This window comes from Struthio camelus, chromosome 3, assembly GCF_040807025.1.
Source record: "Struthio camelus isolate bStrCam1 chromosome 3, bStrCam1.hap1, whole genome shotgun sequence".
Taxonomy (NCBI): Eukaryota; Metazoa; Chordata; class Aves; order Struthioniformes; family Struthionidae; genus Struthio; species Struthio camelus.
In genome coordinates, this window is record NC_090944.1 from 84,735,157 (window position 1) to 84,756,946 (window position 21,790).

Sequence of the window (21,790 nt, forward strand, 5' to 3'; positions counted from 1 at the left end):
CCGCTGGCTTCAGTGTGTGCGTGCTGAAATACGATGTCAAAGGAGCATCTGGGAACGTACATCAAACAAATTACTTCTCTGTTCAGTGTGTGAAAAAGAAGATGTGCTCTTTGCACAATCCTTCAAAGAGTAGGGGTCAAATTTAGCCCATTTTGGGGTGGTGATTTGATCTCTGATAACTCCGGCCCTTCCTGAAAGACATTTTCCCCAATATTAGTACAAAAACTCTCGTGAAGCCACAAAGCTATTAAAACTAGCTAAAGAGGTTGTTTAAATCTTTCTGTGAAATGAAGCTTTTCCTTTCTTTAAGACCCATTTTTTTATGTGTATTTTTTTTCTCCCATTCACCACAAAAGTTAGAGATAATTTCAATCTGGAAAATTTAAAATAAAGAAGTTAGGTTTTTATTGGTGCCAAAGAGTAACTGAAAGAGCATCTGTGCTTTCCAGGACCATTCTCATTTATAAATAACAGGGCTCCAAAATTTCTTTTTAATAGCATCAATCCAATCCTGGGCATGACAAGAGAAAAGGTATTGATGATGGAGACTGTTGCAAAGAGGTACAAAACTTCCTCCCTCCTTATTTTCTATTGTTGCTCTTGTTTCAGGAAAAAAACTTTGGGAAGATTTGAGGTTTTATGGTTGATGATCAGTTAAAAAATATATTTGACACAGTGACTCTTTCTTCCTGAAAAAAAGGGAAAAAACCCAAAGCCATAGCTCAAGTTGTGCGTTTCTCCATTTGTAAAATAGTCACTCATTTTTTACCTGTAATCCATAGGCACTTTTTTTTTTTTAATATACATTTCCAACCCCTTCCTCTGGCAAGGGAATCCTCTTCTCTGCAAGCATGAAGAATTTCTCTGTTTATAACTTTGCCAAAAAGTACCAAGTGTGCCTTCTGTTGTTTCTTTGCATGTTTTGGGGCAGATTTCAGCAGAGCAGTCCAGGCATTTCTGGGAATACAGCTGGGAAAAAGTACATTCTTCACCTACCAAAAACAAAACAAAACTGTGGTGCCCTTCCAGATAGTTCTAACTACTATTCACTTTGGAATGGGGCAAACTGCAAGACTTGGAGAGCGCCCTTTAAGCCACACCATTCCTACAAAAATCTAAGCAAATTAGAAGGCTTTGAATTAATACAACAATCTTTGCTTATCAGCGGATGTTCATTTTTACAGCTCAAAATGGCTATATTCTTATGCAGCTAAGCTGATTCTGAGTCTTACCCTTTTGGTATTTCATATATATATATGTATGTATGTATGTATTCTTTGCATTTGGAGTCTTTGCTGGAATTTTTCTCTTCGTCCTTGATTCTGGAACTGAAGTTAGTGGGTTCCATCAGTCCTCTAAAACTACTGGAAGGCATTGAAGCATTTTTGGTTTTTTCTCTTCTTTTCCAAGGTGCTGCTCTGTAAGATTGACTACAGCATTCCAAACTTCCAGGCAGATAGCTTTCTCCTTGCCACTGGACTGCAGAAAACAAATGGGACCTCAGCGTTGTTAACGCAATCAGAGCTGAAAATAGAACTGCATGTTAATGCAACTTCATGGGTAATCAAAGATATATTCTACTTTGTATGACGCAGAACAACAATTGCAAATTAACCTGCTGCTGTTCCAGCAAAAGCAGTTGTCAGTGTATTAGTTGATGTGCCCAATGATCCATTCAAGAACAAAATGCTTGTCTCGGAACATCTGGTATCTGCTATATAGTTTGTGAAGAGGGTATGGAAGACCAAATAAATGAGCAGCGAGCCTCCTCTTCTATGGGAGAAACTTTTTGTTACTTCCTCAACAGCTGAGTAGGTGCAAGGTAGCACTACTGTTAAATCATTAACCATGCAAGAAAGATGTGAAGAGTGAGAGGACTTTATTTCTATAAATTCTGTCACTTACAGTTACCAAAATTAAAGAAGGTTGAAAAATTTCAGAGATAGCTAACTAATTAAGAAACCTGAATAGCTAGCTAAAAAAGTTCACCATTGACAAACAAAGAATCTGAAGTGCTTGAACACATGTTGCTAGATCCTACAAAGGCTGGCTATTTGCAGTGTTACGAGAAAAAAAAAAGCAGCTAAGTCATATAACAAAGACTGTCATGTCATCCTACACATGAAAGACACTTGCCTCTTTTAAGCTAGAATCTAGCATGCATCATATCAATGAAATTACCATTTCATAGTCCTGGACAAATAGCTTTATACTAATACCAACTTTTTACTTTTTAACCTCATGAGCCTTTAAATGTTCCTGAAATTGAATGATTTATTAATTGCCAAGATTAGTGGAGGGATACAATAAGAGACTCGTGCTATGAAATTCTTTCATTTATTAGTTTGCCAGGGAAAGTGAGTCTTCAGCTACAAAACTTCCATATTTCCACCTTGAGTAAGGACCAGCAAGCACTCCTACACTGAGTCTTTCACATTTTCTTTTAGCCTCTGGCAAAATCTACTGACATGACTGAACAACCTCCTCACTAAACTTTGATGATGTAAAAAAATCCTAGTTGGTTGTATGAGGAACGGACTATTGAAAAGAATTCAGAAGCCAAATATTTCTGCAGCTAGCTCAATCCAGCTTAATTCTTTGTCGAAGCCTGTGGAGTTATTTGGATTTACAAGTGATAACAGAAAGCAATATTCAGCCCTACAGATGTTTTTATTTTCACTTGCCTCTTTTCTCTCAATCATTAGGAATGAAGAAAGTTGTCAGAAAAGAATGCACTGCTGAAAGCTATACAGAGATAAATGCTCCAGTGTTAGAGAATGTCCCCACCTTAGGGCCTTTTCTCTTGCTTACTTAGGAAAGAATTTATCCTTTTCCAATTATGCCTGAAAGGCATGTGAAGCCAGCCCCAGGTTTAATGCCTCTGAATTCCTTGTGAACAACTTGGCACTCATGCATGGCTTTGAAGGTTCATTACACATACTTGAGTTCTTAAAGAGCTGCAAATATAGTTAAGATTGTATTAAAGGTCAGATTGGATGGAAAGACAATAGCCCTGGGTCTTGTGTTGATGCAGATGATGATGGCAGCTGCCAGCATGTTTTATTAACCTAGTAACTGATAAATGAACAAATTCAAAATATTTTCACATAATAGACCTAAATAAGTATAGTTCAGCTGAAGCCAATGAAGCAATACTGATTTCCATGAGCTGAAGGCCTGGCTCATTATGAAATAAGCCACTGAATGGCTATGCTGTTGTCATAACCTTTGAATGCACGAGTACCGCCCATATATACAATATGACAGAGATTCTATCATCTGGATTATTTCTGTTTGTTTGTTTGTTTTCTAGTCACATGAGCTGGCCTAATGAGAGGTATTACCGAATCCTATTTCTAAACTATAATAAAGACATTTAATCTAAAACCTCTATCAGGTAAGAATGAGGCATCTATTCTGTACATTTGCGTGCCTTTAGATTAACACCAGTTAGTCTCTGAAATATAGAGGATGCAACACTTTGTAACTTCACAGCGCAGAGACAAAGAAATCTTTGTAACAGTCAAGATGGAACAAAAAGCCTGGACATGAAGACACATACCAGGAGTTCAGATTTGGGTATAGTTTTAGTAACTAGCAGAGTCTAGAGGCAAGTTTGTATTACGAAAAATTCCATGCCTCTTTCTTCCCTCAACAACACTCTAAGCAGGAAAGAGCCAGGCTGTATATCAGGACTGAAGGGAGAAGTTGCAAGGGGTTAAGAGCATGGATGGCCTGCTAAGAGTGCTGTAGAGAATAGCCACACCTTTACAGAAATAGCCATCAGAAAATTAGAATGTTTCCATGGATTCTTGGAGCATCCTTTTCAAACAATCAGTCTTTCAGAGAAACAATTATATTCTAAAAACAAGTTTCAATGAAACAGAACAATTCTATACTAGAATTGTGTAAGTGTATGTTTTACAGAGCCATGTCGACGGATCATCTTATTCATGCTGACAGTACTTTTCCACAAGCAGCATAACAATACTCATCCAGAAAGGAGTTGGAAGCCTGCACAAACTGCACAGCATGTTTCTTTACCATGCAGGCTGCCTTCCTCAGAAGGCATGCTACACAAATGGAAACCATTGAGGTGGCTTTGTGGCTAGACCTAAATGCTCTGTAACAGTCTTATCTAACAGGAACATGGCAGTGGTGTGCTGTGCATCTAAAAGAAAAAGAACAGTTTTTTGGTTAGCTGAAGGTGAAGGAAGAATCATTTGGTATAATTAAGCTGGGAACATACAACCAGAGAGCAATATATTTCACAGCCCATCCATGACCAATTGCTGTCTCACAGAATGGGAAAGTAGATGGTATATAAGTAGTTTATAGATGGCAAAATAATAGCATGGCAGATTTCCATGGATCACTTTTAATGAAACAAAGTCATTTTTATGTTTGCATTTTACAGAGCAGTGTTTTAGCTATAAGAAAAGAAAAATTAATAGTACATGAAAACATGAAACAAAAATGTTTCTTTTACATGATTTGGCAAGAAAAATTTCCAAGTAATATTTGAAATACTGCCATATCTGCAGCTTATTGACAGTTAAATGAACTATATATAAGGCAATCCTTCTTTATACTGGCATTTTCTCCTCCTCCATTCCTCAAGAGGGTCAGGTCAGCTGCCCAACTGATGGTGTGCAGTCCTTTCCTTTAAATCTTAGAGCAAACATGAAGGGCCAAAAGACTGCACAGACACGAGAGGTTCTGTACTTTTTGATCTCCAGCCACCCTGGAATATACAGTTATCTTTTTTTTTCCCCCCCTATATGCCTCTACTCCTGTGTCTCCCTCTGACTGGATTCTCTACATAGAATTTAGCTTCTCGTGGAACACTGAGAAGACTGTAATTACTCTCGCAATTCAAAATCCCAGCCAAAGTATGGGGTTACTCCGGTCAGTGAGAATGTACAGGAGTAAGGTTTGGAAACCTTAGTAGTGTCCTTTCTGCTCTTTTACAATTTGTCTGCTCTTGGGAAAGAGAAGCAGATAAATAACCCTCCCTCCTGCTGCAGAGCGATATGACTCAGATATTACCTGTTCATTACAGGTAAAAGAAGAGTTCTTACTCTCTTTCCTTTCCTTGTGTGGAACACAGTAAACAGTTTTGGGAAGCATGAGAAGGATGTAGGTGAACTTGAGCAAGTCCAGCAGAGAGCCACCAAGATGGTCAGACAACTGGAGCACATGAACTATGAGGAGAAGCTGAGGGCACTGGGCTTCTTTAGTCTAGGAAAGATAAGATTTGGGAGACCTAACAGGAGCCTCACGGTACTGAAGAAGACGTTACTGAGAACATCAAGTTGCTCAAGTGCAAGCAGAAGAATGAGAGATAATGCTTATAAATCAAAACAGGGGAGCTTTCAACAGGATATAAAGAAAAAAAAAAAACATTATGAGGATAATTAAGCATTGGAACAGGTTGCCTAGAGAGGCTGTGCAATCTCTGTCCTTGGAGATTTTCAAGACCCAGCTGGACAAAGCCCTGATCTACCTAGTCAGAAATCATCTGCTTTGTGCGGAAGGTTGAACAAGATAACCTCCTGAGGTCTCTTCTGACCTGAATGACTGTGATTCTAAGGTAGTCCAAAATCAACAGTTGTACAGTCCAAATCTCGGCTCTGAAAGATGCCTCTAAATAGGAAGCCTTTCAATCTCACATTCCCCAGTGCAAGAGCAGCCAGACTCACAATCTAGCGCCTGCTACTGCCAGAGTAGAGTCTAAGATAGACTCATTAGCCACTACAGCAGGGCCAATTCTTCATTAGTCAGCATTCTCACTGCCACACACTTAAACTTTGTTTTCATCTTGGTTACGAATTCATTGAGTTTATTTTCCAGAGATCTGTTGTTTCTAATCGTACATATCTGCAGTTCAACAGTGTATGGCTTTCTTTGAAAACAACTGTATCTTAATTTAGGTGCCTGGCTGGAACTCCCTACACTCTTATATGTTTGTGCAAGACATGAAACACTCATATCTGGCACCAGTTTGTGGCCTGTCAGTGTATGTTGCAAAACTGATAGTGTCTTATTAGGTGCTAAGGTGTATTTAAGCTGGTTTTGTTTTGGTCATAGAATTTTAGCAGGCAGTTTAAAACTGTAACAAGTATTTGCAGTGTGCTACAAGTCATAAAGACAGATTGATTAGATGCATAGAAACTCTCTCCAAATTATGTTACACACGCAGTAACAGGCCCATCAGCCTTCAAACCTGTACTGTGTGGAAAATTCCAAATTCTTACTCCCTACAGAAGAAAGGAGATAGATGTGCCATTTCTTGAAGGAAAACGTTTTCACTGCAAGCACGTTTTCCAAGTAATGTTAGAAAACTTGCCATACATGTGGCTTTGGTGACAGTTAAATTAAGCTGAGGGACTAAGCCAGGTTTTCAATTAATATGACAACAAAAATAACAGTACATTTTATTTAAAAACCATGTTCCATTTCAGCCTTTCTGAAGCAATTTGCAAGCAATTACTTTAAAAACTTGTACATCACTGTACATCTACTTTATAGATCAGAAAGAAATCATAGGAAGTGTCAAAGTGCCTACAGGTGTACAGGAAGCCCTGATCTACCTAGAAGTCGCATCCAAATCCCATGAATGTTAGCCCTCTCCTTTCACCAAAAGAGTGCCTGTCTCCTCTTGTCTCTGCGCCCTTTCCCATAGAATTTTGTTTCTCATAAAGCTTATGCTTATGCCTCTATACAGGCATCTTTTTACTTCTTAAGTAATTTCCTAAATGAGAATACTATACAGTTGGCATAGAAAATATTGTGTGCTACTTAATAAGAAGGATATGCTAGTTAAAATTAACTGACATATTCTTCTTTCAGTAAAATCAATGGAAGTTATAAAACATAGGAAGCCTGAGATGGAGGATAAGCAGTGGACTGTTTTGATACTAGTTTAGAGGAGAATCAAAACGTAACAGTCGTGTCCAGGTAAGTGATTTAGATACACGAATAGACCATATATGTCCTCTAGCCAACGTCCTTAAGACAAGAACCAGAAAGCAATTTGAAATTAATTCTACAAATGCTCTAGCAGCTGGCTTTGGCAGTAACAGCATGTACTCTTAATGAAATGCTTCTCAGATACTGAAGACAAGTCCAAACTAGCATCTAGGAGTCAGATGCCTATAAAACTGCAGATCACAGCCAGAGTTTCATGACTGTCCCATCTTCCTAACCAGTGATCCAAAATCCCAACTCTGATGCCCCAAACCTTGAGGAAGTATGGGTCCACACCCGGATCCAGGTGTAGCAATCCAAACCCCTTACTACTACACATCTATAATAAATGCTTTGCACCAGAGTACCGTCATTCCTTAGAAGAGAACTACTACCAAAGGACTGCCCAAGACCAAAGTATGTGTCTTTCATAAGCCATTAACAACACTCAGGAGAAGAGCATAAGAAACACGCTGAACAATGTGATCTTTGTCTTGATATAGTCCACTAATAAGCGGTAGTTGCAGGATTTCTGAGATAGAGGTTTCATTCAAGCTGCTGAAAATGTATTGTCATCGCCAGTACACACAAGTCGCTGTTTGCACACAGCATACCGGTAGAAGTACTTTAAAAGTGTATTCAATGAACCCCCTCTCCTGGGCAAATAAAGCTACATTTCTGTTTGGGCAAGAAAGTGACACTTTTCAGATTTCTATAACAGTGTTAGAACTTGGTGGAATTCAACAAATGACTATCTCTGCATACAGATCAAAATGCAGCTTTCAGAGAAGCTCCACGGTTTACTGTGTGAAAGTGTGAGAAAGGTATGAATGTTAGCGTGAGCTCAGCTCAGAGTCTACTCAAGAACGTAGGAGGAAACAGAAACTTAACCGACAATGAAATTTTCCGAAGGGCTAATTTACTCAAAGCAAACCGTTACAATCAGTCATAAACAAGTCTCATCTAGATATGATGCGCTGACTCAGAGAGAAATCTTCATAGAGAACTGGAGGCACAGCTGGATGATTAGCACAGTGGAGGGGCCTGCTCTGTCACTAGTTCAGCATAGGACTTCTGGCAAGTAATTTCATTACTACTTCCATCAACTTCCTAATCTACAGTAAGGCGAATACTATTTTCCTTTCTTAGTAAAGCTGTCAAGAGTTAGTGCTCATAGGATACTATAAGGTTTTCAGCTGAAAAAACTTACAAATATGTTTTATGAAGGAAGCTATGGCATCCATGAAGTAGATGACTGCCCTCAAAACTATTTTTTCCTCTATATTTATGGCTAGCTTTTTAAAAGCGTAGTTACATGCTACTATTTCTTTGATTAACGGAGCATTGGACAAACTACAGTCTCTTAATGAAAAGAAGTTTTTCCTAAATTTCTCTTGAGCAGCAGATCTGAGCTATACAGTCAATTTTTTCTTCTGCTAAAAGCAGTGGAAACTACATACTCATATTTGTGGGTGGATTTTGGCCTATGATTTCTATGCCATTGTTTTGGAATAAATCTCCCTTAGCCCTGGAAATAGCTTATTGCTTTCTGAGTTCCTTAAATAGGATAGTAATAGTCCCTTAAAAAAGTGAAAAGCATAGATGTTGTTTTTTTAAGTTCTGCTTTACGATCAGTTAAGATAGTAATGTTTATTGTTTTAAGAAGTAAAGGAAAATACAGATTTTTTTCTCTTGTATGAAAGAAAAAATACTTAAGAAGACATCAAGGACTGTGGAAGAGAAAATTGGACAAGAGCATTTCTGAAGGAGACATTCCATGGATACCAGTGAAATGATTCAAATTGTAATGAACTACCATTGCTGTTCCAAAATACAGGTGCATGTGCTTTTGGGAATGAGACTAGTATCAAACTGCACATTGAGTCACTGCACAAGCTTGTTTCACCCTTTCAATTATGCAAGCAAATTTATGACTCGGCATCTACACAAGTCTATTCTCTGATGAAAAGACAAATTAGTTCTGCAGTAGAGTTAGTCAGAGCTACCCTTTTCACAGCGCTAAATTCAGCAAGCAGCTGAGGTATGGAAAAGACTGTGGATCCTTTATTCTGGGTGCAGTTTCTTATGTGAACTAGGGCAAATACATTTTAAAGGAGAAAGATCTGAATTCATCTTCACACAAGAAACTAAGTGCATGGGGGAAAAAGCTGTCATGGGATTAGACTGATTAGTGCTTGTGATCCTTTAACTAAAACAGATTAAGTTTTCTTGCCAGCAGCATTTTCCATTAGTACTAATGTGCATTCATCCCTTGTTTATAAATCAACTGGCAATTTGCTGTAATTGTAATTGTAGTCTGGATGTAATTTCTTTAATTGTCTTTGATTTTTCTTGCAAGGGTCAAAAATAATTTCCTACATTTTAGTGTCACATGGACTGAGTACAAATATTTTATCAAAAAGGCAATTATAAACTGATATACGCTTTGTCACGGCAATTTCTATCCCATTCTGTTCTTGGAATGCTGATTGCTTTCTGGCACATCTGGAACTAACATTAATCTTTCCTCACCCTTCAGACTCGATCCTTTTGAGGTGCCACGTATGAATGACTGTTACCAGTCGTCTTAGCACTTGAAATATCTAACGCTTAATGCCAAGTGGCAGAACTTTTAGGCCTTTTTTTTTGCAGCAGAAAACTAAGAACACACTAGGCAGATTGGCCACTACTTCGCTCCCTCTGCTTTTGAGAAAGCGTATCCCATTGGTCTTGTTTAAAAAAGGAATCTTTATGCCCCAAGCCCAGAAGTGAATTTCACCAACAGCCACATCAGTTTTTATTATAATAATCCTACAGTGGAGCCAGGAATGAGACCCCACCTGGTGAATTACAGTACAAACACTGTAACAAACTGTAAGACAACATTTTAGCCAAGGAGAGTTAATAGTTAAGCTCCAAGAGACTGAAAAAGATAGGGAAAAGAGAACAGAGTTATGGTTTGCAAATGTTGTAATTTGGTACTAGTGGCTTTTCTAAAACATCAAAAAAGGGTTTAAATACTCAGGTGGATATAGTGGCTGTTACATGTGAATACACAATTACCTATTCTTCACAAAGATTATTCTGAGCAATATATCAACTGTCTTTATATAATTTATGTACATACAGTTAGGTCTCTAGATCACAACCCTAGTGTTGACAATTTTCACAATAATTGGTGCTTTTCTTAAATCCTCTGTCCCTGCAACTATTTGAGCACGTGAAAATCTCAGCTTTTATTTTTTAAAAATAAATACTTTTAAATATCATATTTATGGAGAAAAACAAACTAAGCGAACTACGTGAAACCTGGAAGCTTGAAATGTAAAAAAAAAAAAAAAAAAAAGAGAGAGAAGAGAATATATGTTACTTAAAAAACAATAACAAAAAATCATGATTTTAAAAGCTTACTTAAGATTTTCCAGGCGCAGATGATTTGTGAGTGCCCTGGTCTGACAATACTTTGTCCAGCATGTTTTGGATTTTGTCCAGTTCAAGGTTTCTCAGTCTGCATGATGCTGTGGAGGTGTGGAAAATTCTAACAATTTAAAACAGGTAAAATCTTTCTGCTGTACTCCTTGTATATGTTGCATTTCAAAATAAACAAATCTCTTTCAAGCTCTCAAATCACACATCAAAATGCATAGGTGAGGTAGATATCATCATCCATTACTAATACTGCCCAATCCTGATTATAAATACCTTGATTTCAGTGGCTTATTCCTTGCCAATCTAGGTTGCATTCCAAAATGTTCAGCTTGTGACAAGTAAGACATTCCTAAGAATGAAACCAGCAAGCAAGAAGATGTTTATCTTGAATTATCAAGAGCTGTGCTTTGAGCACGTGTATTTGTTGATGGTGCTTGATATTGTGAAAAGTAATGACACATCTATCTTAAATTTAATAAATAGGATTAACGTAATAAAGCTGCAAGTGGGATACATTGTATAGCCTTATTACCAAAATCTTAAGTTTTACTTTTACAGCAAATACAAGAGGGTCAGGTACATTTCACATTTCAAACAAGGAAGTTCCCAACCCAAGTTGAGAAATAAGTGGTTAACTGGCAGTTACGGATGTGCCTGTTCCTAGAGATGCACACAGTTATATTCTTTCTTCATTAATTATGCTAATTTCCTAAATATCCACTGCTGCTCCCTCCTTCCTCTGCTGTCTGCTATGTCAGCAATCCACAGATTGAAATTCCATAACGTGACTTAGTATAATACATTATGCGAGCATCAAATAGATCATTTGATGACTCCCTGGTATCAGTATCTCCATGCTTCTCCTGCTCTTTTCACTCTTACCTATTGACTTGCTGAATGTTTATAGATGAGTTTTGCCCTCTGCAAAATACAGACGTTAGAGTTCTGTCAAGATAAGGATTATGACACGACTGTTCTCAGTGCTTACTGCAGAAAGGGAGGTGAAATGATAAATACTTGTGGACATGTGATAAATACTTGTGCACATGTGTGGAGAGCGGAAGTTGTTGGCGAAAAAGGCTAGTTAAGATAGGCTTCTTTGCAGAGAACGTTAAGTACTGCTCTGAAAAAAATCAGTATTATAAAAATGTGATACTTAAAAAGGCAGATAAAAAAGAAACAGCTGCATTAAGCAGCTTCCCAAGTCAAACTTAAAAAATGAACGTCACCTCCTGTGTCCTGTGCCCTGTACACAGAAAGATAGTGATATGACACACAGAGCTACTCATTGGTCAAATCGATTTTTTCTAATTTAAGCTAACATACACCTCTGATACCTTCTCTAGGGCTTTTTCAAAGATTTACCTTTTAGCATCCCTACCTCTCTATTACTTATTGAACACAAATCTTTTTTTCCTCAGTTTTGTATTAGCTGCAACATTTTATCTGGGATGAATGACACAAAGACACCCTGAAAAAAGGTGGACAGAGTATAGTTGCATCTTAGATAATCCTGTAGTCTTCCCTAGTTTTTTTGCGTTTACTGTCACTACTTCACTTTATTCCAAAATGCAGGAAGAGAACAAACCTTTGCCATTACAAAAATGTATACGGACACAAGCAGTTTCAATTCACCTGACAGACTATTAGCTCTATTTTTAGCGTGAAGCAGTAACTAATCACATTAGCAGAGGGACTTTTATTTTCAAAGTGATGGCCTTGGAATACAGAACTTCCTTCTAAATAGCAAGTGATAGCTACCTCTCCCAGAGGTCTGATGTGCTCTTGGTAGAGGTGCTCTGTTTTCTCAGTTTGCTCTACACTTCTCAGATCACTTTATTTCAAGGTCCTGTCTATAAGTGCTGTACCAGTGACCCCCTACTGTGACTCTACTTGTCAGGTACTCCTGCACCACACTAGGAAATTATCTGTGACCTCTAAATTAACCTAAATAAACTTGAGTGCACACCTAAGGCACATAGCTGTTATGCAAACATATGTGGAACAAGGGATACTGTAACATGGTAATATTCACGGGTAAGCAATGCAGCGTGAAGCTATTAGAAGGAATCCTTGCATTCTAAAAACTGCTCCTAGGCAAGAGATAGTCACAGCCATCCACAGATCTACACAGTTCAATGAGGAAGTGGGCAACACAGGGCTTGTTAACATGATCAGGACCTGTATGTTTTCACTCTGCCATCACGCAGTAACAGTGCGTAACATTATTCTGGAATAATGTTCTAAGCAACATTATTTTGGAATGCTTTAGGGAATTTTAATAAAGCTTAGTCCGTAAGTCTTGGCAGTATAGGATGCAATGAAGACAAAACAAAAATATCCTAAAAACTTTGAAACTGACATTAGAAAAAGTAGTTCATGATTTTGAGTCCAAACTTTCACGTCCATGAAGTTGCAAATCACTGTTACCGTACAAAAGCCTCCTGTTCCAAGTCTTGATGCACGATGACATATCAAATCCTAAGCGTGCCACTGCCCAGTACTAAGTGATGCCTGTCCTGAGCCTCAGGCCAAGATTATTTTTCAGCAGAGATTTTCATATCTGAGTGAGAAAAGAAACACTCCAGTTGCAGGCTGATTTAAAATAACATGACTTCCTTCTCCAGAAAGGAACATCGATACACAGAGAGCAGCTTGAAGAGCATGCTCCGAATGGTAGGATACACGGTATTGTTTCTTTTCCTACTGTTTATTCTATGTTCTTCTATCTTACAGCTTTGACTGTGGGACAACCTTATGAAAAGCTTTCAAAAATCAGGTATTTACACACTACAAAATTGTATTTCAAAGCAATAATTACAGCAAGTAGTCTAGAAAACAATGTTTAAAATTTACCATGCTTCTACTGACTGTATTTCCTCCACTTCAGAATCAGTCCTGAAGACGGCAAGCAGTTGTGGTGTTAAGGCATATTCTTTTACAGAAGCAGAATCAAAATTCTGAAGAAAGAAAAAATTGAAGCTGCTTATGCAAATCAAGATGGAGAAAGATACTTGCCTATGAAAAGGGTTTCATGGGATCTCTCAGGAAAGCAGTAAAAAGATCTTTCACCTGTTACAGGGCCAAAGCACGGACATCCTAAGGCTACTAATGTTTGTAGGCTATAATAGCATTTGACAAACTCTTTAAATTACAAAGAGACTGCCACAGTGTATGGGATGACATGGGAAGCTTGAGAAAAAAAAAAAGACAATACAACTAAAGAAAGGTAATTTTTGCAGCCTAAAATTGCTAAGTGGTAATATGACTTCTGCAAGCAATGGTTAAAGAACGCTGCTACAGCAGAAGCTACGTATTTCTAAAGAAAATGCATATTATATATAGAAAATATATATATATATTTACAAATATGATCATTTTCTGCATAAAGGCACGATTTTCTTATCAATATTTAATTCTAACAGACAGAATCACCATTCTTTCCAGCTAAAGCAATCTCGAATAATTTTTTCACCATTAAATTATTTTTGTAAGATAAATAAATATAGCAAAGAATAGAGGAATTTCTGAAAAAAATGACATCCCCCTCTTCTCCACCTTCTCATCTCCATCTTATCACACACATTCTGTGTGTATGTTGCATTTATATATGAAAATTATTCCATTCCCTTGTTTTGTGGTATTTATGCCTAAGTGTGAATAATGCGGTCTATTGAAGAAACAGGGTGTTATTCATGCCTACTACAGAAAGACTAGGGCAAAATTTAAAAACTCAGGTATATCTTGAAGTGGACAGTCACCATCACTCACTTTGTTGGTTCAGCTGCCTCACCACTATTTCCCTTAACTTTGCAGTAGCAGCCAAGCACTAACGTTTTAGAGGTAATTGAGTTCATGCAGGGTCCAATTCTGACATCCAGTGGCAACTGCTATTCATTGCATGCATCCAATCTCCTGTTTTCCCGAGCATTTGACGCTTGGTTTGAAATGATTTGGCTTTCATTTCCAGATAGAGTATTTCAGCATGTAAGTAAATACATTTATGAAATTTCCATATGTAAACATCAGTTGTTTCAGACACTAATTATTTATCAACATATAATGACTTCAGAGACCAAGACAAATACACAATATTTTGATAATTATATTTGATAATATTCAGTAGAAAAAACTTGAAATATCCTAGAATACTAAATTATTGAGAAATATTAAGCACACACGCTGGTTACATCTCAGTGATAATTCTCTCTATATCCCTCTACATCTATGCATGCATGCATACATACATATATCCCCCTACTCGGCCCTGTAATTTTCTAAGCTTCTGATCGTAAAAATGTAAGTACCTAGCTCCAGCAATCTGCTTTGCACAGGATCTGCCTAACAAGAAAACCATAGCCTTACAATAGATTTTATTTTTCGGTGGAAGAAGAAATGAAGATTAACTGAGTATAATTTAATGCAATCCTTCAAAACCAGGAGCTGAAACTCTGTATTTTTCACATGAAACTTACATTTAGGCAACTGCTTATATAGAATTTTAACTTGCCTGTTAACTAGTAATTTTATTATCTATTCTTTCTTCCTAGTGTTGGCTAGCTTGTCCTGTTTTCCAATGTGTTTTTGAACAAAGCCAACGTACTATGTAGTTTTTGCCCACTTTTTCCCAGGGTTCTAAATGTCTGAATTCAGTGTTCTGGTCTGGCCCACTATCAATCTTGCTGCAAACTTCAGGACGAAACTTCCCTTTTCGGATGTTTGTTTTGAACTAGAATTCTAACGTTTGCTTGGTTTAGTTTAACTATTACTTTTACAAACTCCTGCAGTAGCTGCAAGAAATGGACATGCTTCCGGGCATCTTTTCTATTCTGAAGACTGACTGATGATTTTAATCAATAAATCTCCCAGCTTAGAGCATCAAAGATGGCAATCGGAAAGGAACTCTGAGATCAGCCCTACGTGTCATTGTGTTGTCCCTGAATACCTATCAAAAGTTAGTGCCCCAATACAGCCCTGCTCTTTATAAAGGTACCATTTTACAAAGAAATGAAAGCTTTCCTATAGCCAGAAAATGTCCTTCTCTGTCCTTCCCTCAGCATCTGGCACATCCCTTCACTACAAAACAGGTTTCTCTCAAACATTCCAAAGTAGTTTATTCTAGCAAAATAAAACAACATTTTGCTTTTGCCTGACAAAGATCATCCCTATTCACCCTCCATAACCACATACACAGTCTCTGTGTATTAAACTGCAGTGTTTTAAACTGCAGTACTTGTAGGATTAAGGTTGAGGCTGTAATGAGAATGAAGACATTTTAAAACAAGTTGTAAACCACAAAATCATGTTAAAAAAATAAACATTTTTTGATGAAACTGGAGACTTTCAAATATTTGAAAGTTTGGAGCAGACTTCTGAAAGAGGAGCTATCTGCTCCTCTTAGGTAGTGGAGTCTCCTTCCCTGGAGATATTCAAAACCCGTCTGGATGTGATCCTGGGCAATATGCTCTAGAGGTCCCTGCCTGAGCAGGGAGGTTGGACTAGATGATCTCCAGAGGTCCCTTCCAACCTCAACGATTCTGTGATTCTGTGATTCTGCTACCTCTAAATGTAATTCTTTTCTCATGTATATTACATCATCTCTCTGAAGTCTTGATGAGTATCTGAATGGTTCAGTCTCTCTAGTTCTGTTGGTATCTTAAGTGCTTACTGCGCTTTCCACAGAATTCTTTCATTTGCTTAACCTCAGTTTTTCTTCAGGAAAATTAAACCAATTTGCTTCCTCTCAGCCCTGCTGTGTGCTAGCCTCTAAATGCATACCTCACTTCTTATTCTCTGTTACTTCAGTGAGTTACCTCCGTGATGCACTTTGATCTGTAAAATCTGGAAATCAAGTAAAGTTTGTCCTAATGTTGTCAAGCTCCCAAATCTGAAATGCCTCTGCATTTTCCTGCAGGAGATTTTTTTTTTCTCTTGGTCTCTCTGGAGGCAACTACAGAATACTATTGCTGTTTCCACGTGTGTAAAACTGCTTCCTGCTAAGTAAGCCTTGAGAACAATAACTCAGCAGATCCTAGTAAAGAAATTTATAGTCCTCATTTAGATCTTTGCACTCCCTTACACTTTAGGATATTGCTTTGAGACTGCTGTGTCCTTCATTTCATATGGTGCTCAATTTTAAATACAGGGTTTTGAATCGTCTAGGTTTTCATAAAACATTTCTTTGGATTTCCTTTGAAATCCAACTGGCAGGTGTAAAGGTGCCTACAAGGGCAGGAAGGAACAGATCACAAAATAGCCTGCCCTATTGGAAAATTTCTGACAACGTGCCTTTCCTATCTTAAGACAAGTAATTATAACTATTACTATCATATGAAAGCATATATAATTTCAGACATTTCAAATTTAACATTATGTGAACGCTTTAAGAGAGATGGAGAAGAAAAACTGCTTTTGATGGATAATATTTATTTCAAGCTGTAGTTTGACTAAGATAGACAATACCATTTGTAATTTCTGTATTTTTACATCTGCTTGTGAAGTGAATATTAAAGTATTACCTGTGCTGTCACAAAAATCTTGTTCAACAGCAGCACGTAATTTTGGCTTGAATCTACCCTCGACCCTGCTCAGCTGCAAAGCCTACCTGGGAAGAACTAGGCAAGAACTCTGCACTGCGCCAAGAAAATGGTGTGAAACCTATAGTAGTTTTTCTCAGTTCATGTAACAGAACTAACCTTACCAAACACTTATTTTGGGAGGACCCTCAAATTCTGTGCATTTTTAAAAGTCTTTCTCTATATGGAGTCCCTACATGAGACCTACCACAAAAAGTGCTGTGCTATGTTTTAATTGAGTAAAGAGCTAATGAAAAAGAGAGTTTTGGCTTGCTCTTGGCTCCTCATGGCTATTTTTGTTGTAGCTTGTCTCTTCCAAGTCAGTCTTCCTGTATCACTTGCTTAGAAAGCAAAAAAGAGATGCAATTTTACAGAGAGAAACTGTGCCCTACAGCACTAGCTTTAAGAACCACTTCACTGGTTTTGCTTTCCTGTTTCCTAAAGTCTCCTGACAAATAAAGACTTTCTAGTTTTGTTCCCAAAAACCTATTACTGAGATATTTTATAGTCAGATTTTATAGAGTTTTGCTTATCTGATTCTCCGATAGGTGAACTAAGGAATAACTACAATATCAAAGCTACGCAGCCTGGTATCTGGCTTGAGAATAGGAGATCCTCAAGCATGTATTTTCCAAACACTGATGTATTACAGATCTTGGCCTGGAGCTCTATAATTTGGCTTACTACTAGATTATTCAATTAAAGTAATTAAAACAGCAGTAAATGATTTCATTACACAGTGTATTAATATTTAATTATTTCAGAGGCTAAAATTTATCCCAGCTTTGACTAGAATTCTTCAAGGAATCTACCTAACCGAACATTTGTTGAAATTTGAGGCTTCAGTCATTCCCTTTAAGTGATACGCTATTACACCAGGTAGCTAATGGCTCGATGGATTTCAGATAACTTTAGGAGACTTTTTAACTCCCTCACCACCTCAGGGCTTGCCTTGCCTTCTGCTGCTTAATTTAGATTCCAGGGAGTAAACTAAGAAGCTCTGCAAAACCCTCTCCTTTTCCTCCCTTATTTAAATGCTTCCGCTACGAAAGCAACTTTACCGCTCGAATTTCTGCACGTATCTGACGCAGTATTGACGCCCAAATGCACGCGATATTCATTCACTACTGCCCGGAGGGGTTATCAGCCCGTGCAGCCAGCCCGCTGGGAAACCACCGCACTGCCGCAGGCGCCGCTCCGCCGCCTCCGAGGGCCGCCGGGCCGCGCCGGGCTCCGCCCCGCCCCGCCCCGCCGCCGGGCCCGCCCCGCTGCCGCCGCCCCGTGCGGGCGGGGACCCGGCGCACTACAGCTCCCAGCATGCCTTGGCGGGCGTGCGCACGCGCACTTCCTTCCGTCGGTAGGCGCCCTCCCATCATGCCCCGCGGCACGAAAGTAAATAGCTAGCTGGAGGGTTTTTTTTTTCCCCCCCCCTGCTTAAAGCAAACGCTAGAGTAAGAAATGAACGCTTGAGACTCAAAGAGTAAGCTAAAAAAGTAGCTTTTCTCCTGTAGTGAGGGAGAGCGGAAGGGGTAAAGGGCGCGAGGGAACGTCACTTCCGCTCGCCATTTCGCGCTGCGGGGAGGCTCGGGGCTCGCTGCGTTCTTGCCGCCGGTGCCGCCATGACGGACCGTTACACCATCCACAGCCAGCTGGAGCACCTGCAGTCCAAGTACATCGGGACGGGCCATGCCGACACCACGAAGTGGGAGTGGCTGGTGAACCAGCACCGGGACTCGTACTGCTCCTACATGGGCCACTTCGACCTGCTCAACTACTTCGCCATCGCCGAGAACGAGAGCAAGGCGCGCGTGCGCTTCAACCTCATGGAGAAGATGCTGCAGCCCTGCGGGCCGCCTGCCGACAAGCCCGACGAGTCTTAACCCGCCCCACCAGGCTCCCTGCCCTGGGGTCGGCCGCCGCCTGGCCCCGGGGAGGAGGGGAGCGGGGTCGGCGGAGGCCCCGAGGCACCGCGCGGTGGGTGCGCCTTCGCCGGAGCGAGCGGGAGGTGCGTGAAGGCCCTTCCCTTTTTGCGGGGTGCGGTAGGTCTCCGAGCAAGACTCCGCTGAAATCTCTTGCCTGTGAACTATGAGAACGAGGCCGGCACCGCTGAACTGTGATTGCTCCTGTGGAGAGAGACCGTAGGAGCTGCTCCTGTAACCGCCTCTCAGTGCAGTGGGGAACGCATGGGTCTCCTGTCCTTCAGTGCTCGTGGTCCTTTTGTGTCCTTATTATGTTGCATCAAAGGACTTTCACAGGGACCGCTTTTGTAACATGTCTACTTTTGGACAGCTTCATTTCTCTTAATTGTATAACTTTTTTTTTTTAATGTGGAATTAAAACGTACTGGGCATTTTTAATGTTTCGTCTGCTAATATGCTGATTAGAATTAGATCTCTTGTTTGAAAGGCAGTGCTTATTGATATGTTAAATATTTCCATGCAACCTTTCTTAATCTAAGTTTTAGATATTCTAAAGGTAGCATTTTCCTCAGCCTAGTTGGCTGATACCTGCTTACCAAAACAGTTTTAGGGAGGGTTGGGGGAAGCTTGCTGGCACTCAAAAGGCTTGACTTGTAATTAGCATTTATTATTTAGAGTGATTTGTTGCACAACATAAGATGATTGCTCCAGTGCCCTAAAACTCCAAAATGTCTTTGCTTTAAATAACTTTTTTACATTATCTTCTCATCTGTGCTTTGAATTTTCCAAATCTTGAATATCTCTGTTCCAAATTACTGTTGCTTTTTTACTAATGCTATCTAGGCCTCTAGTGCTAAAAACTTCTCTTAAGAGTACACTAATCAAGTGTGTGAATGTGGATGCTGAGCCCTGTAAACATGGACTAGGTGATGAGGCCAGGGACAAACTAAACCATTTTGTCAGATGATTTCTCCAAAGTTATTTTTCCTTCCCAAAGGCAAGAATTAAGCCTCCCCTCCCCAAAAGGAAAATAGAGGTTACTTGTTACTGTTTTGAAGTAAAGTGCTTAGCAACCTAAATCATCTTGAGGTGACAAAATGTCAGGTCAGTTTGCAATCAGAACTGATTTTTTGGTTTTTCACCTAAAATGTTCTTTCTCCTCATTTGTCAGAGTAGGAATAAATTTTGACTTCTAATGAATGGCAAGACCTTGGGCTAAAACTTAGATTGCTTAGGGAAGTTAAGGTGTAATTTTAAAGCCCCATTTCAAACCTGGAGCAGTCTAAGTGCGTATTTTTACACTGGAGAGGAAACATTAGTATTGTCTGATCCTGTTAAAACTGTATGCAAGCTTAATAATAATGTTTTCTTAAATCACTCGTCTCAAAACTTTTGAGTGAAAAATTTCTCATACTCTTTACTGAGCCCTATAAAACTGTCACCCATAATACTGTAATAATTTAGGAAAAAGTATGTCAGTTCCTGGTACCAGTAGATCCATCTTCTAAAGAATTCAAAGACAGCACTTTTGACTATTGCACACAGTAAGACGGAGGCAAGGATGAAGTGATCCTAGCTAAACGTTACCTGCAAGATTTGTGAGGAACTGCGGCAGTTTGCGAGAAATGAGGGCCATTTGTAGAAAGCTACTGTTGTTAGGCATTTTTCAGGAATCCATCTTTGAAAGTGGTATTCTTTGGAGCCTTTGGTACATCAAACTTATCTCCTAGCAGAATGACATGAAATACATGTGTAAATTAAAAGTTCATTTGAAGAGCATCTGTTCCTCACAAACTGAGGAACCTTATTTGAAAAAGGCTTTCTGTAACTGAATCCAGCAGTGCAGTCTTGCAAAAGTCATATGTAAATCAAGGATGTTTCTTGTCACTAATTTGTTCTACGACTAAAATCTTAACTGTGCAAGTTTGGGTGGATAAGCTGCATGCTTCATGAAAAAGGGTTGCATGGGAGAATCACGTTGGGAGAGCTGTTGTTCCTGTTTCTCCTGCCTTGTATACGCTGCAGCTAGTCCATCCAGAAAAAAAAAAATAGAAGCAGGAGTCATTATATTACATTATCCTGTGACAAATTTCATCAGGTGTCATGTCTGCTGGAAGTCAATATGCAATTGGTATATAATACGTGTGCAACAGACAGCAATACTGTGGTTAATTTACTGTTGACAAAGGACCTTGGGCCTCAGTGCTTGGATTCAGAAACTAGAAGATATGGAGTGAGAACAGAGAAGCTTTTGTAACGAGTTAGAAATTGCAGTTGCACTGTTTGGGAAAACAAGTCTAGATTTGCTTACTCTGAGGGAAAAACAGAGCCTATGCAACTTATACCCACTCCTGGATAAATTTTGACCTAAATAATTTTCAAGGGAGATTTTGAATATGAACTGCTAACAATTAGTTCTAACCCTGAATATTCTGATTTTTCATAGTGTGTTTTAAAATGTTGAGAATAGTGCTTTTGTTGCAAAGTCATGTCTTTTAAAGATGAGAAATGCAGATTAAGATTGCATTTACAGTGTGTTGTTACCCTCTTATGTGAACAGCAGGTATATGATACGCAAGTAAAGGCTGACTCCCTCTTGCAGGCCGCCTCTTCATTTAAAAGGCCGGACAGCCTTCAGGGGTAAGCGAGTGTTACACGGTGAGTAAATTTGTCCTTTTGTTGTGTCTACTCACTGGAATCTCAATTAAGTGCATGCCTTTGTTTTAGCATGGCCAGTCAAGGCTTTTAGAGTTCTGGTTGTGAAACATTGCAAACATTTTATTAAGGAATGCAAATAAAAGAAGTTAAATTTCACAGAAATTGCAGTCAAACTTGGATAGAGTTGGGAGACACAGAACAGGGTATTTCTGGCGTATGGTATTCCTAAATTTAAAAACG

The 21,790-nt window shown here is 39.0% G+C and overlaps 1 protein-coding gene and 1 long non-coding RNA gene across 3 annotated transcripts; one reads left to right on the forward strand and one right to left on the reverse strand.

Moving 5' to 3' along the window:
• Positions 1 to 376: 376 nt before the first annotated feature.
• On the reverse strand, positions 377 to 18,213 carry LOC138066778 (uncharacterized). 2 transcript variants are annotated; one of them, XR_011140264.1, is made up of 3 exons: positions 18,035 to 18,213; positions 13,255 to 13,358; positions 377 to 1,524 (listed from the first exon to the last, which is right to left on the reverse strand). It is a non-coding gene; the product is annotated as an uncharacterized lncRNA (long non-coding RNA). The 2 variants fall into 2 exon arrangements; XR_011140265.1 differs by lacking the exon at positions 377 to 1,524 and adding an exon at positions 12,761 to 12,961 and having other exon boundaries at positions 18,035 to 18,201.
• Positions 18,214 to 18,354: 141 nt separating this feature from the next.
• On the forward strand, positions 18,355 to 19,330 carry SF3B5 (splicing factor 3b subunit 5). The gene has a single exon (XM_068938827.1). It carries the CDS (start codon positions 18,593 to 18,595, stop codon positions 18,851 to 18,853), a length of 261 nt encoding a protein of 86 aa, XP_068794928.1. The 5' UTR covers positions 18,355 to 18,592; the 3' UTR covers positions 18,854 to 19,330.
• The last annotated feature ends 2,460 nt before the right edge of the window (positions 19,331 to 21,790 follow it).